Source organism: Drosophila tropicalis, unplaced genomic scaffold (assembly GCF_018151085.1).
Source record: "Drosophila tropicalis isolate 14030-0801.00 unplaced genomic scaffold, ASM1815108v1 contig_158, whole genome shotgun sequence".
In the NCBI taxonomy this organism is placed as follows: domain Eukaryota; kingdom Metazoa; phylum Arthropoda; class Insecta; order Diptera; family Drosophilidae; genus Drosophila; species Drosophila tropicalis.
The window spans coordinates 6,542,649-6,556,640 of record NW_027172602.1 but is presented as its reverse complement, the minus strand read 5'-3'; the positions used below and the strand labels follow the sequence as shown (position 1 = coordinate 6,556,640).

General features: G+C 39.0%; 3 protein-coding genes across 4 annotated transcripts; all 3 read left to right on the top strand.

The window, feature by feature from the left end:
• The first annotated feature begins 987 nt into the window (after positions 1-987).
• Positions 988-1,725, top strand: Vago (vago). The gene is made up of 3 exons (XM_068303403.1): positions 988-1,147; positions 1,205-1,343; positions 1,407-1,725. The coding sequence occupies exons 1-3, from the start codon at positions 1,072-1,074 to the stop codon at positions 1,669-1,671; spliced, it is 480 nt and encodes a 159-aa protein (XP_068159504.1). The 5' UTR covers positions 988-1,071; the 3' UTR covers positions 1,672-1,725.
• A 393-nt stretch (positions 1,726-2,118) lies between these two features.
• Positions 2,119-3,786, top strand: LOC137586562 (growth hormone-inducible transmembrane protein). The gene is made up of 6 exons (XM_068302649.1): positions 2,119-2,520; positions 2,579-2,690; positions 2,755-2,896; positions 2,972-3,308; positions 3,373-3,505; positions 3,573-3,786. The coding sequence occupies exons 1-6, from the start codon at positions 2,316-2,318 to the stop codon at positions 3,649-3,651; spliced, it is 1,008 nt and encodes a 335-aa protein (XP_068158750.1). The 5' UTR covers positions 2,119-2,315; the 3' UTR covers positions 3,652-3,786.
• A 4,346-nt stretch (positions 3,787-8,132) lies between these two features.
• On the top strand, positions 8,133-12,206 carry DIP1 (DISCO Interacting Protein 1). Of its 2 annotated transcripts, XM_068302888.1 has the most exons (5): positions 8,192-8,308; positions 8,577-8,604; positions 10,825-11,128; positions 11,228-11,901; positions 11,976-12,206. In XM_068302888.1, the coding sequence occupies exons 3-5, from the start codon at positions 10,969-10,971 to the stop codon at positions 12,168-12,170; spliced, it is 1,029 nt and encodes a 342-aa protein (XP_068158989.1). In that variant the 5' UTR covers positions 8,192-8,308; positions 8,577-8,604; positions 10,825-10,968; the 3' UTR covers positions 12,171-12,206. The 2 variants fall into 2 exon arrangements, with proteins under 2 accessions (XP_068158988.1, XP_068158989.1); XM_068302887.1 differs by lacking the exon at positions 8,577-8,604 and having other exon boundaries at positions 8,133-8,308.
• The last annotated feature ends 1,786 nt before the right edge of the window (positions 12,207-13,992 follow it).

Below are 13,992 nucleotides of genomic sequence, written 5' to 3'. Positions count from 1 at the left end.
CTTAAAGCTTTATTTTTGGTTTTGAATGCATTTAAATTAATTAAAATAGATTCGATTAGGCCAAATGCTAAAAAGTATGCAGTGCCTTGGCAAAAATAAAATAGGCTAGAAAAATAAACAAGTGATTTGGAAATTTAGATTCGATAACGCCTTTCACTGCTGATTTGATCTGATTACTATATCTTATGTATACAAACATATGTATGTACTTTATACACACGTCAAGAATTTAGCTGAAAACATAATATTTGGGTATGGATGATGAGTCAACAGTCGGATGGCTATTCCTCTTGGTTCACCACTGGGAGGGAAGAAAACCAAGAAAAACGAAAATATAAACAAAATACAAATTTAACATTAAAGATCAAGAGCAATAACAAACTATATACACAGACAGAGAATACAAAAAAAAAAAAAGCTGACTGAAAATAAATAGATTAGAAAACCAAATTTGGTATACCCTATGACATGAGATTCAATCATAACTATACCAAATATTACTTAAACAAGTTGAAATATTGTCAGACCCATTGGAAGGGTATTTCATAGGCAATAGGTCAGGCGCATACATCTTGGGTATGCGTGGGGATTTGTATTCCTTTTTTTGCATATTGCGCTGATGCGATAAGCTGAATATGTATACACATAGAGCACACATTAATATACATACATAAACTTTTAAAAACTGATTGTGCGAGGGTGGAACATACAGTTCAGTGGAATTCAGTTTCATTTCATTGACTGTTTTTTGAAAATCTACATTAAAGCTGAGCGGATATTTCGTAATCATTTGCAAATGTTCCTGCAAATGGAATAACAGGCAAGTGCCAATATCGTAGCCCACAATCAACCCTCGCAGTGAAAGCGGGCATACAACGTAAGTGTGCGATTAAAATATATATAAATCCACAGAGTTTATGTGTGTGTTTTTCCTCTATTTTTTTAAATACTCATTTAAAACAAAACACAAGATTGCAGACACACCGGACCTCAGTCGCACGCTAAACTTTGCAAAGGTCGGGCCATCCCATAAAATAAATTTTCCAGTTCATCAGCTAAGTCGGAGATAATATGGATCTAAGATCATTCATTGTCCAGTTTATGATGCTACTCCTAATTTGTATCAGCCAATCAGCTTCGTCTTACTGTAAGTGAATATGCATATTGGTAGCTACTTGTTGACTAATATCATGCCAAACGATAGCCCCATTCGCCCGATATGAAGAACAATTCTGCATTGATACACACACCGGCCGTCAATTGTATGTGGGTGAAATTTTCACACGTCTCAATGAATGCATCAGGGTTCAGTGTTTGGGTACCCATCGAATCTGGGAGGACAGGTAAGCCAATTACTCATCAAAACAAAAGGATTCACAATACATGTAATGGATTCTTTTGTGTAGTTGCCAAGTTCCAAGAGCTCTCAAGGGGGAATGTCGTGCTGTGGCATCTACACAGTTAAATCTCGAGTATCCAAAATGTTGCCCCTTATACGAATGCAGAACATATGAATCCAATCCCCATGGCACAATGGAGCAAACAAATACCTATGATCATAATGGCAAACTAGTCAAATCGCATATAACCGAAATGATAGTCGTAGATCGCCGAGTGGGTCCTGAAGCAACAATACGCCACACTGGTCCTGTACGCAAATACGAAGTGTAGAATAAAATTGTTATTTCCAACTGACAGTAGTTAAATTAAACATTTTTAACATCATCTTACCAAGTTTTATTGAGGAAAATCCTTTTAAATAAATTATCATCAGAAGGTAGGTAATCCAGGGGATTACCCTGGTCGGAATCCAGGGTTAGAGACAGGATTCAAAACCCACCCAGAGTATGCCATGTAGTTGTCGCCTATGTTATAATAAATAGTTATGTTGATTGTTTTACATTTGCATCGTATACTAAACGGTAATAATAATTAACACCAATTATATATAATAAGTGCTGAAGTGCTTCAAAAAGTCAAACCTCCTCCCTATACCCTACACTCTGAGGTTCGACGTTGTCAAATTTGTTCGTTTATCGGTACGTCATATCGATAACACGATAACACTGCCGATAGTCACTTATCGTAATCGTAATCTAGTATCCATGTGTTTTTCAACACTTAAAACTCGAAGTTGCTAGAAAATTATTATAAAAAACAACGAAAATAAATTATTAAATCAGAAACAAATCAAAACAGTTGCAAACAAGTCGAAATAAAAAATACATTTATAATTTTTCAAACAAGTTTACGTAATCACACAATTCCTATTGTTTGCTTTAACGACCTATTGCGAATTTCATCACAACAACAAAATGTTACTTCGCCTTGCATGTTCAGCGGCCCGACCGAGCCTACTGGGTCAATCCTCTCAGGTGTTCCTGAAGGCCAAACCAAATTTGTCCAGTGTCCGTAACTATGCCCGCGGTCCAGTGCGCACACGTGCTGCTCCGGCTCCATTGGAACAGCCGCGAACCTCTACGCTTAAGGAGAAACTGATGGGACCACCAAGTGCCAATGGTAAGCATTGCAAGAACTGCAATTGGAGATGTCTGTTTAATATATCATATTATTGCAGCCTACTCCATGGGAAAGGGTGCCCTTGCTGGAGGCGCTGTTGTGGGCATGGGAGCTCTTTGCTATTATGGAGTTGGTCTTGGCCAGCATACAAGCATTGCAGATAATTCCATGTGAGTGCAAGAAATTAAAACTATTTTTAACTATTAGCTAACTCGAATTGTAACATCTTTGCAGTATGTGGCCGCAATATGTTAAGGATCGCATTCAAAGTACTTACGGATTCTTTGGTGGCTCCTGCATTCTAACAGCTGCCTCAGCAGCAGCTGTTTTTCGTTCTCCCCGTCTTCTAGCCTTGGCCTCACGAGGCGGTTTCTTGGTAAGTTTTAACCTAGACAAAGAAAATAAGTGCATAAAAAATAACAAAACACACACATTCACTTTATTCTGACAGTGGAGTATTGCGTCGCTTGCTCTGGTCATTGGCAGCGGTGCTGTCGCGCGTTCCATTGAGTATCAGCCAGGTTTTGGACCCAAGCACCTGGCCTGGGCTCTGCACTGTGCCATTTTGGGCGGTGTCATTGCACCACTTTGCTTTATAGGCGGACCAATCCTTACACGTGCTGCCCTCTACACAGGAGGTATTGTCGGTGGTCTTTCCACAATTGCTGTCTGTGCTCCAAACGATAAATTCTTGTACATGGGCGGTCCTTTGGCCATTGGTCTCGGTGTGGTGTTTGCCTCTTCATTGGCCTCAATGTGGTTGCCTCCGACAACAGCTCTGGGTGCTGGTAAGCAACTCGAATCATGCAATAACACCGTAGAAATCGAAATCACCATATTAATTTATTTTAGGTTTGGCATCAATGTCCCTTTATGGCGGTCTGCTGTTGTTCAGCGGTTTCCTGCTCTACGACACTCAACGTTTAGTTCGCAAGGCCGAGGTTCATCCCCAATATGCTTATACACCCTTCGATCCCATCAATGCGTAAGTCAGATGAATGTTCCCATATTTATTACTCATTTACTATTATTTTCAATGTGTTTTGTTGCAGTTCGATGTCCATCTATCTTGATGTATTAAACATATTTATTCGCATTGCAACTATTATGGGCACTCAGCGAAGAAAGTAGAAAGGCTACCCTTTCATTATAAACTTGTGATGGTGAGAAAAATCTAAAATACCTACAAATGTATAAAATTATTTAAATAAACGGACATTGCTTTAATAACTAGAAATAAACATTTAAATCTCGAAAATCCTAAAATTCTACTTGCAAATTATGCTGCTAAATACGAATTTTGAACTTTATTAAGATTTAATTTATAAAAAATACAAAGTTTGCCCCGCCGTATCCGTATTTTTTGTTATATAAAATCCTGTGAAGCAGCTAACAAAATGACATTTCAGGACCTGATGATGTCAATGAAGGCGTATGCAACAGGCCAAAATTAAAATCGTCCGTGACTAGTCCCAAATTAAACCAAAAGATAAAAAAAACCACAGAAAACCATAAAATTCTTGATATCTCAGCTCCTTGCATGACTAGCGAGATGTACTTTGCACCAAAGATTGTCTTTGATAATCCTTCTTCTAATCCTAATCCTTCAAAGGACTCGCAAGAAATTTGCCAATTTTCCTGAAAGAGAAAATCCGTTTATCTTATCTTCCCGAAGGACATTCCAGGACTTGTCAGTGTCATTCGATGCGGGCTATTCAGGACTAAAACAAGACAAAGGGACATCCTGATCGTCCTTGATATGGCTGAATTATAAGGATATTTATGGTTTTTTTGGGACTTCTCGGCCATGTTATAGTCCTGCACCTGAAAGATCAAAAAAGGTGTATTCTACCGCAGTCGCTCAATATCCTGCGGAGATATGGCCTCTCCTTTTCGTTTTTTAGCTCTAAAATCCACGAATCCTGCCGCAGAACGAAAGGTCATGACTCATTATGATGTCCTTGATGATCTTTACGGATTGGCATGCAGAAAAGTTGGGGTAATCTAAGGATGCAAGACAGAGTGTTTTCTAAAAAGGTCGTTTTTTCTTGCTATTCGAAGGACATTCCAGAACAATTTAATTTCAGTCGACGTGCATGAACAAGGACTTCCATCTGGCCAAAGGACATTCCACTCATCCTTAATATAACCGAGTTATTAGCACTTCTCTGTTTTATGATTTTTAATTTTTTTCAAGTCCCGCAGGACTATCGGGATGTCCTTTGCACTTCAAAGGACTCGCGAGATATTTGCATTTTTTCCTCAAACAAAAAAGTTCTTTTATCTCAGCCACCCGAAGGACATTCCAGGAAGGATTTTTAAAATCCTTGAATGCAGTTCGCTAGTCCTGATCCTGAAGAACTGGAAAAGGTATGTCCGGTCGAATTCGGTCAATGTCCTGCAAAGTTATAAGCTCGAGAAAATAATCCTTTTTTCGTTTTTTAGCTCTAAATTCCGCAAATCCTGCCGCAGGACGAAATGACATGGCTCCTTAAGATGTCCTTAATGAACTTTACGTATTCGAATGTAAAAAAGTTGGGGTCATCTAAGGATGAAGGACATGAAAGATTCTGAAAGGTCAAGGTTCAGCTATCCGAAGGATATCCCAGGACCTGAGAATGTAAATCGATGCACATGGTAAAGGAGCTTCCTCACGTCAAAAGACATTCCTCCCGTCCTTGAAATGACCGAGTTATGTGCAGTTTTCTGATTTTTGGACTTGTAATTTTTTCCAAGTCCCAAATTGAAGGAAAGGATAAAAAAAACTAAGGAAAACTACAAAATCCTTGATATCTCCGCTCTCCGCAGGACTATCGCCATGTCCTTTGCACCAACTATAGTCCTTGATGATTCGAATCTTGGGACATCAGATTCGTCTTGGTCCTTCAAAGGACTCGCGAGATATTTGCCTTTTTTCTTTAAACAAAAAAGTCCTTTTATCTCAGCCAACAGAAGGACATTTCAGGATCTGTTAGTGCCAGTCGAAGCAGTTCATTAAGGACTATCATCTGACCAAAGGACATCCTGATCGTCCTTAAAATGGCTGAGTAATAAGGATATTTCTTGGATTTTTGCGATTTTTAGCCATTTTTCTGACTCTTCCCCTTACAAAAATTCGAGCAACATTTTTTGAAGGATATTCAAAATCCTTGAATGCAGTTCGATAGTCCTGATCTTGGAGAACTAGAAAAGGTATGTCCGGTCGAATTCGGTCAATGTCCTGCGAAGTTATAAGCTCGAGAAAATAATCCTTTTTTCGTTTTTTAGCTCTAAATTCCGCAAATCCTGCCGCAGGACGAAATGACATGGCTCCTTAAGATGTCCTTGATGAACCTTACGTATTGGAATAAAAAAAGTTGGGGTCATCTAAGAACGGAGGTCACAAAACTTACCGAAAAGGTCCTTGTTCTCAGCTATCCGAAGAACATTCCAGGACCTTGTGATCTCAGGCGGTGCGGACGAAGAAGGACTTTCATCTGACCAAAGGACATCCCAAATACCCTTAAAATAGCCGAGATATAAGCAGTTTTCTGATTTTTTGACTTATAATTTTTAAGTGGAAAATTTATGTTGCATACTTTTGGGGTTAATAATATGAATTTTTTAAAAAAGTGTTGCCTACTTATTGGGGGTGAAAAGGAATTTACAAATATTTCGCATGTCCTTGGATGGATCAGGACGAAAGTGGTGTCAAACGAATCCTTTCATCGAGGACAATATTCTGTAAAAAGGACATCTCAATAATCTTGCAAGGAGCTGAGAAATTAAGGAATTTGTGTTTTTTCCGGATTTGTTGCATACTTTTAGGCGTTTGAGCGTGTGGGGTAGGAAAATTAATTTCCACTGCATACTTTTAGGCGTTTGGGCTTGTGGGGTACTGAAATTATAATCTGTTGCATACTGTTAGGCGTTTGGGCTTGTGGGGTACTTACATTAAAATATGTTGCCTACTTTTAGGCGTTTGGGCTTGTATGATCCACCACACGCCTAAAAGTATGCAACAAATCCGGAAAAAACACAAAATCCTTAATTTCTCAGCTCCTTGCAGGATTATTGAGATGTCCTTTTTACAGAATATTGTCCTCGATGAAAGGATTCGTTTGACACCACTTTCGTCCTGATCCATCCAAGGACATGCGAAATATTTGTAAATTCCTTTTCACCCCCAATAAGTAGGCAACACTTTTTTAAAAAATTCATATTATTAACCCCAAAAGTATGCAACATAAATTTTCCACTTAAAAATTATAAGTCAAAAAATCAGAAAACTGCTTATATCTCGGCTATTTTAAGGGTATTTGGGATGTCCTTTGGTCAGATGAAAGTCCTTCTTCGTCCGCACCGCCTGAGATCACAAGGTCCTGGAATGTTCTTCGGATAGCTGAGAACAAGGACCTTTTCAGAATCTTTCATGTCCTTCATCCTTAGATGACCCCAACTTTTTTACATTCGAATACGTAAAGTTCATTAAGGACATCTTAAGGAGCCATGTCATTTCGTCCTGCGACAGGATTTGCGGATTTTAGAGCTAAAAAATGAAAAAAGGATTACTTTCTCGAGCTTATAACTTCGCAGGACATTGACCGAATTCGACCGGACATACCTTTTCTAGTTCTCCAGGATCAGGACTATCGAACTGCATTCAAGGATTTTGAATATCCTTCCAAAAATGTCTCTCGAATTTTCGTAAGGGGAAGGAGTCAGAAAAATGGCCAAAAATCGCAAAAATCCAAGAAATATCCTTAATACTCAGCCATTTCAAGGACGATCAGGATGTCCTTTGGTCAGATGATAGTCCTTAATCAACTGCTTCGACTGGCACTAACAGATCCTGAAATGTCCTTCGGGTGGATAAGATAAAAGGACTTTTTTGTTTAAAGAAAAAAGGCATATATCTCGCGAGTCCTTTGAAGGACCAAGACGAATCTGATGTCACAAGATTCGAATCATCAATGACTATAGTTGGTGCAAAGGACATGGCGATAGTCCTGCGGAGAGCGGAGATATCAAGGATTTTGTAGTTTTCCTTAGTTTTTTTTATCCTTTCCTTCAATTTGGGACTTGGAAAAAATTACAAGTCCAAAAATCACTACAATTAGTGCAAAGGACATCCCGATAGTCCTGCGGAGAGCTGAGATATTAGGGATTTTGTAGTTTTTTGCAGATTTTTTTATCCTTTTCTTCAATTTGGGACTTGAAAAAAATTAATAGTCATAAAACAGAAAAGTGCTAATAACTCGGTTATTTTAAGGATGAGTGGAATGTCCTTGGCCAGATGGGAGTCCTTGTTCATGCACGTCAACTGAAATTAAATTGTTCTGGAATGTCCTTCGAATAGCAAGAAAAAAGGACCTTTTTAGAAAAAAAACTTTTTAGTTTTGCTCCGATAATGTCGATTAACCGATAGGCTTGTTCCGATAACGTTGATTAGTCGATAGGTTTAATTCCCATAATATCGATTACGATAACGTTGCTCCGATAATGTCGATTAACCGATACGCTTGCTCCGATAATATTAATTAACCGATAGCCTTGCTACGATAATGTCGACTAGCCGATAGTTCTTTTACTATCGATAGTCGATATTTAGAATTATATCCGCGATCTGGCCGAAAATAAGTCAAAACGACAACTCTTCCTTTACTGTGCAGTCACCGGGGGAACAAGAAAATATAAAATTGTCTAAAAAGAAAAAAAAAGAAATAAAAAAGGAATATCCAACATGAATCGCGCAAGACGTTCGAATGCAGCCAACAATGGCAAATCCTTTATTTCTGGTGGGATATATGTGAGTGATTTCAAATTTTCATGTGTTTAATATAAAAAAAAAGAGAACGATACATTTTAATTCGCAATTGGCGTCTATTTTTTTTTTTTCTCACATTTGTATTTCATGAATGCATACATACATATGTACACACCCACACACACACACATATATATATATATATACATATACATACATATGCATTAAGAGATAAACCAATAACAATTTTTGTCTGCAAATAACGGTAATACAAACTCTTTTTTTTGTTTTTCATTTATATAATTTACAGCGCACAAAAATATATGAATGAATAAAATGTGTGTAAAAAAAAGCGACCAACCCCCTGATCTGTCCCCCCAATTGTGAATTTATTTGCAATAGCCAATAAAAATGGGTTAATCGCAAGTGCAACAGCCCGATAAAAGTTGGCCAAAAGCGCAAAAGAATAACCAATCAAGTTATACATATGTATACATATATATTTCCAAGTAGTAGTATATCCTTACTCTCAATATATCTCTCTCTCTCTCTTTCTTTTTTGCATATTAATATTAATCAATTCTCTTTGCCGTTTTTTTGGCCATTGCCAAATGGGCATTATGATTTACGATTATCGCTAACTTTTATGGCTACTGAAAATTCATTCACACAAAATTGTAACCAAAAATTATTAGTTTTGCGTTAGATAGCAATGCTCATTTACTTCACTTAAAGTGCAACCCCAAAACGAGACACAACACCAAGCACCAAAGTACCAATCCAATCTATTTCACCATACACTGAAACCTGCGCCCGCCCCCCTTATCCTCTAGGCCCAGAAAGTCTGTTTTTATACCCTTGCAGAGACGATTAGGATGAGAACTAATCATCACTAAGTAAATGAATTATACCAAAGTCTGTATGTTGTCTAATCAAGTCTATGAAGGAAGTGAAGTCAGCAGAAATTATGATGAAATTGAAAAGCACTACCAGATTCACTGAAGTAAAAGGCAAAAAAAATGATAGCATCACTAACCATAGAATACATACATAGATGAGTCAAACTCAAGATTTTTTTGATTACAAACGCTAGCCTGAGCGTGGAACCCCAGAGAACTTCGGCAAAAGCCGAACAGCGTAGAACCCCAGAGAGCGGCCGCAGTGTCGCTACACATCGAAAATAATTCAGTCTGCCACAGATCGCAGAACGATGAGCGCATGTCTGTGTCGCTGTGCTCTCGTTTTGCATATGTATGCGTACACTCGTCGGTACATGCTCAGGCTTCGTAGTGTGTGTGTGTGACGTGAAGTTGTTCAATAGCTCCCTCAACCAAATTTTTTAATTTTCGACAAAGAAGCGACAATGCGAATAGGTAATGCCTCTGTGAAAAGAATATCAAGAAGTATTGGCATCAGATTCGTATGTGTCACGGTCGCTGTGCCGATAGAGTGCTCGCTTGGCGATCGGAATATCCCTGGTTCGGATCCCAACTCGATTATCGTTAACGAAGGTTTTTTTTGTTTATTTTTCTTTTTTTATTTATTTCTTTTTTGGTTTTTTTTCTTTTTGTTTATATTTTTTTATTTATTTTTATATAAATAAAAAAAATAGACAGAAAAACCTTCGTTAACGATAATCGAGTTGGGATCCGAACCAGGGATATTCCGATCGCCAAGCGAGCACTCTATCGGCACAGCGACCGTGACACATACGAATCTGATGCCAATACTTCTTGATATTCTACGAAGCCTGAGCATGTACCGACGAGTGTACGCATACATATGCAAAACGAGAGCACAGCGACACAGACATGCGCTCATCGTTCTGCGATCTGTGGCAGACTGAATTATTTTCGATGTGTAGCGACACTGCGGCCGCTCTCTGGGGTTCTACGCTGTTCGGCTTTTGCCGAAGTTCTCTGGGGTTCCACGCTCAGGCTAGCGTTTGTAATCAAAAAATCTTGAGTTTGACGCATCTATGTACATACATATGTATTCCATGGTTAGTGATAGCATGTTCTGATCATGATCAGCTGTTTCGAAAGATCAATTATTACGAGGGTATAGAAACATGCGACACACGGGGCACATGAACTCAAACAGGATCTTGATTTAGAAATCTCTCAATATACTTTAAAATGAATAATATTTTTGATGTCTTTGTTTTTCCCCGCCTTTTTTTGCCTCCGCTTTGCGTTTTCTATTTTTGAATGCTCGTTGATTCGTTTGGGGCACTTTGGTTGCAGGAATGGTCATAGCTAATTCCTAAACTATAGTTTTTAGTAGGATCCCGTGTATGCCGACCGAGACTGTTACACATAGAGGGATAAGACCAGATGAAACACGATAACTCTTCTCTCGGAAACCTCATTCTCAATTAGAATAATTGAGAATCTGTTTTTTATATTGTATATCCTTATATTTTTCTCTCTTTCTCTCTCTCCCTCTCCTTTATTTCTACCTTCTATTCTATATTATTATTTGTATGTTGTTCATTATGCTAAATGTCAATTCTTCCAATCCTACAAAAACACCAAAATAAAAAATCAACAATTTAGAATCCCAATGCTACGCAAAAGCCGTTAATACAACAGCCAGTCAGACAGGCAGTTCCGGTCCCACAGGAAATACCAATATCATCACCAGTGGCAGGCCCAACAGCAGCAGCCAAGAAGGCCCAGCAGCAGCACGATGATGCCCCAATGCCCAAGCCATTTATCATAGTTAAGGAAGAGCCAATGGGGGTGGAGATCAATCCATTGGCCAATGTTGATAGTGTATCTGTATCTGATTACATTAGTGAGATGGATGGCGGCAAAATTCCATTCAAAAAAATCTTCCAGAAGCGCAAGAAGTCATCTGGTAAGCTAGGGGAGAACCTCAATGCTACTTTAAAGATAGATGATTAGTCTAAATATAATTAATTAATTGTAAATACTTTTCACCCCGTCCCTCTTCTAGAACGCACTCGGGACAAAAAACAGCGACAGAATCGCCAATTGCGCAAATCGATTTTACCGAAAAACGCGTTAATGGCCCTCAATGAGGTCAAGGGCATTAATATTAGTGATTTTACCATTAATAGCAATGCGGATGGAGGCTTCACTGCCATTGTCACAGTTAATTCCAATCAATACGAGGGTAAGGGGCAATCCAAAATGGCTGCTAAGAATTTGGCCTGTGAGAAGGCATTGCGTGATTATATCATAGCAAAGATGACTCCCAAGCCGAAGAAATTGAAGCAGAAGCAGCCGCCGCAGCCGGTAGAGCAGGTGCCACCACCTGCTCCGTCCATAATGGTTGAACACATGGACACCAACGAGAATGCCGATGATGACGAAGAGGGCGAAAATGAAACAGAAATTGAGTCACCTGAAGATGAGTTGCCAATGTTGAATTTGGCTTCGTTTGCCATTTATAAATTATTCGCCGAATGGGAGCGTCAGGGTTATGTGGTGCCCGAAATGCATCCAAATGCGGCTAATGCAATGCTCCAACAAATGGATCCAAATGCCGCTGTAGCAGCCATGTCCAACGCTCCTCCAACGGCGCCAAAGGAGCCCAAGAAGCCACCAATGCGCAATGAATTGCCGCCAAATTGGGAATCTATGCATCCGGCTACCTTGCTGTGCATTGTAAGTCTCAGACGATCCAATAAGCACAATAATGAGTGTCTAATTAACATGTTCATTGCTGCTCATTCCTACAGATGCGCCCGGGCATTACATACGTGGACAATGGATGCTGCGGCGAAAAGCCGAATGTTCTGCAAAGTCTGAGCGTTACTGTGGACAATCAGGAGTTTACAGCCACTGGACGATCCAAGAAAATTGCTCGCCGCAATGTGGCCGTAAATGTTTGCAACACTTTATTTGGCACTAAATTTGACTGCGAAGAGTATTAAAGATTAACCCATCATCTCTTTACCAGCATGGTATAATACGAATAATAACACAGGCCTACATGATTTTTGTTGACGTTAACTTGAGAGGTGATCTTAGCTAATTCGGGTACGCTGATTCTGACTGCATACTTGGATTTTGTCCATCACGTACAGATTTTGTAAAATCGGGAGATCTATAGAAGTTATTCAACATTTTTAACACATTTTTGAATATCCTGTGTAAGGAAAATAGTTCTTGCTTCCACATATTACTAAAAAAAAAAAAAAAAGATTCCCATAATTCTTTAAAATTGAAAAACATGGTTCAAATTTTAAGAAATAATCTTTAATATTTTGTAAATTTCTTTTAAATCGTTTTGACTAATTTTAACGCATTTCGACATCCTGACGTTGTGGACAAAAACCTAGGACCGTGATCAGCACAACCCAATTACTATAAAAGACCAATTGAACTTAAAACACTTTTTCATGACCTCAAACATGTCGGCCTGTGTAATAGATGACAGAGACTTTTATTTATAGCCCATAGAAGACAAGTGTGGTCGACTACACTTCCATAGTTGACCCACAGAGCCCAGACTAAGTCATCCGAAAGCTTACTTTTTACAGCTGATGGATTTTTTTTTTCTAATGTCCGTGATTTGATTTGGACACCACCATTACCACCACGTGTCCCTCCCTTCACCTAAAAATTGGGAACCCTCGAAATCGCGAGATTTTGAGCTTTATTAATATATCAACCTAAGATGCAGTAAAATATTGATTGTAATGGCTATATATATCAGATACTTCGGAATACCGGAATAGTCCAGAGCCGCAATCATAGACAACATTTATTCCAAGACACCATATATTTTGTAGTTTATGAAATTCATTTTTAATATTGAATAAATTTTACGACAAGGACTTCCTTGGTAGTAATGATAATAGATATAAAACAATTTTTTGTGTGCGAATAAAAGGGAATTCGCGAAAGATTTCTAAATTATTCAATATACTTAACGGCACTTAAGTGGCGCTTCTAATGCGTATTAAAAATAAAATATGAAATAAATAAATAATTTTTCAACGTCGACCATATCAATTTCTGATATACATACATATGTTTGTATATATGTATATCCTCTCCCCCACAAGGTAAAAGAATAATTCAATTCTTATTGGATTTCCGGTGAATCGGAATTTAAAAATTTTCAAAAATAAATTTGTTTGTAGTGTCAAAAAATAAGTAATAAAGACTTACAACTTTTCAGTCATATTTCTGCATTGCCATTGGGTATAACAGCTGCAGCCGCTTGAGGTGCCGCAGTCAGGCCGTTGGCATGGCCATTGTTGAGGCTTTGATAAAGTTTAGGTGGCGGCTCACCTGGCCATTGGCTGCTGGTGGTCCGCCTGATTTGTGAAAAAAAAAATGGAACCGCTTCAGCAGATCCTGGCGGTTGCACTATTTGAGGCCCAACATAGAGGGTCCAGCTTGCGGCGAGCCACCACAGCAGAAGGATCTAGGATTGACTTTCTCTTCAGCAGTGAAAGACTGATGATGCTGTTGTCGTTGCTGTGATTGGTCCCTGTCAGGCATCTCCTAGACTGGTGCCCACATCGGCTGGCAAATCCCCACCATTGAGATGAAGCGAACGACGTGGTTTGACTGCCGCCGATTGCGAAGTGCTGCTGGTGGCGACAAAGTCGGTATGGCTGGAGGTGGTGGTCCATATGCTCCACCAAAGGGTGGTGGTGGCACAATTGGATATTGAAATTCCTCATGGATGGCCAATGGGGACTACTTGGCCATCAGGAGTGATGGCGGTATTAGGAATTGCGG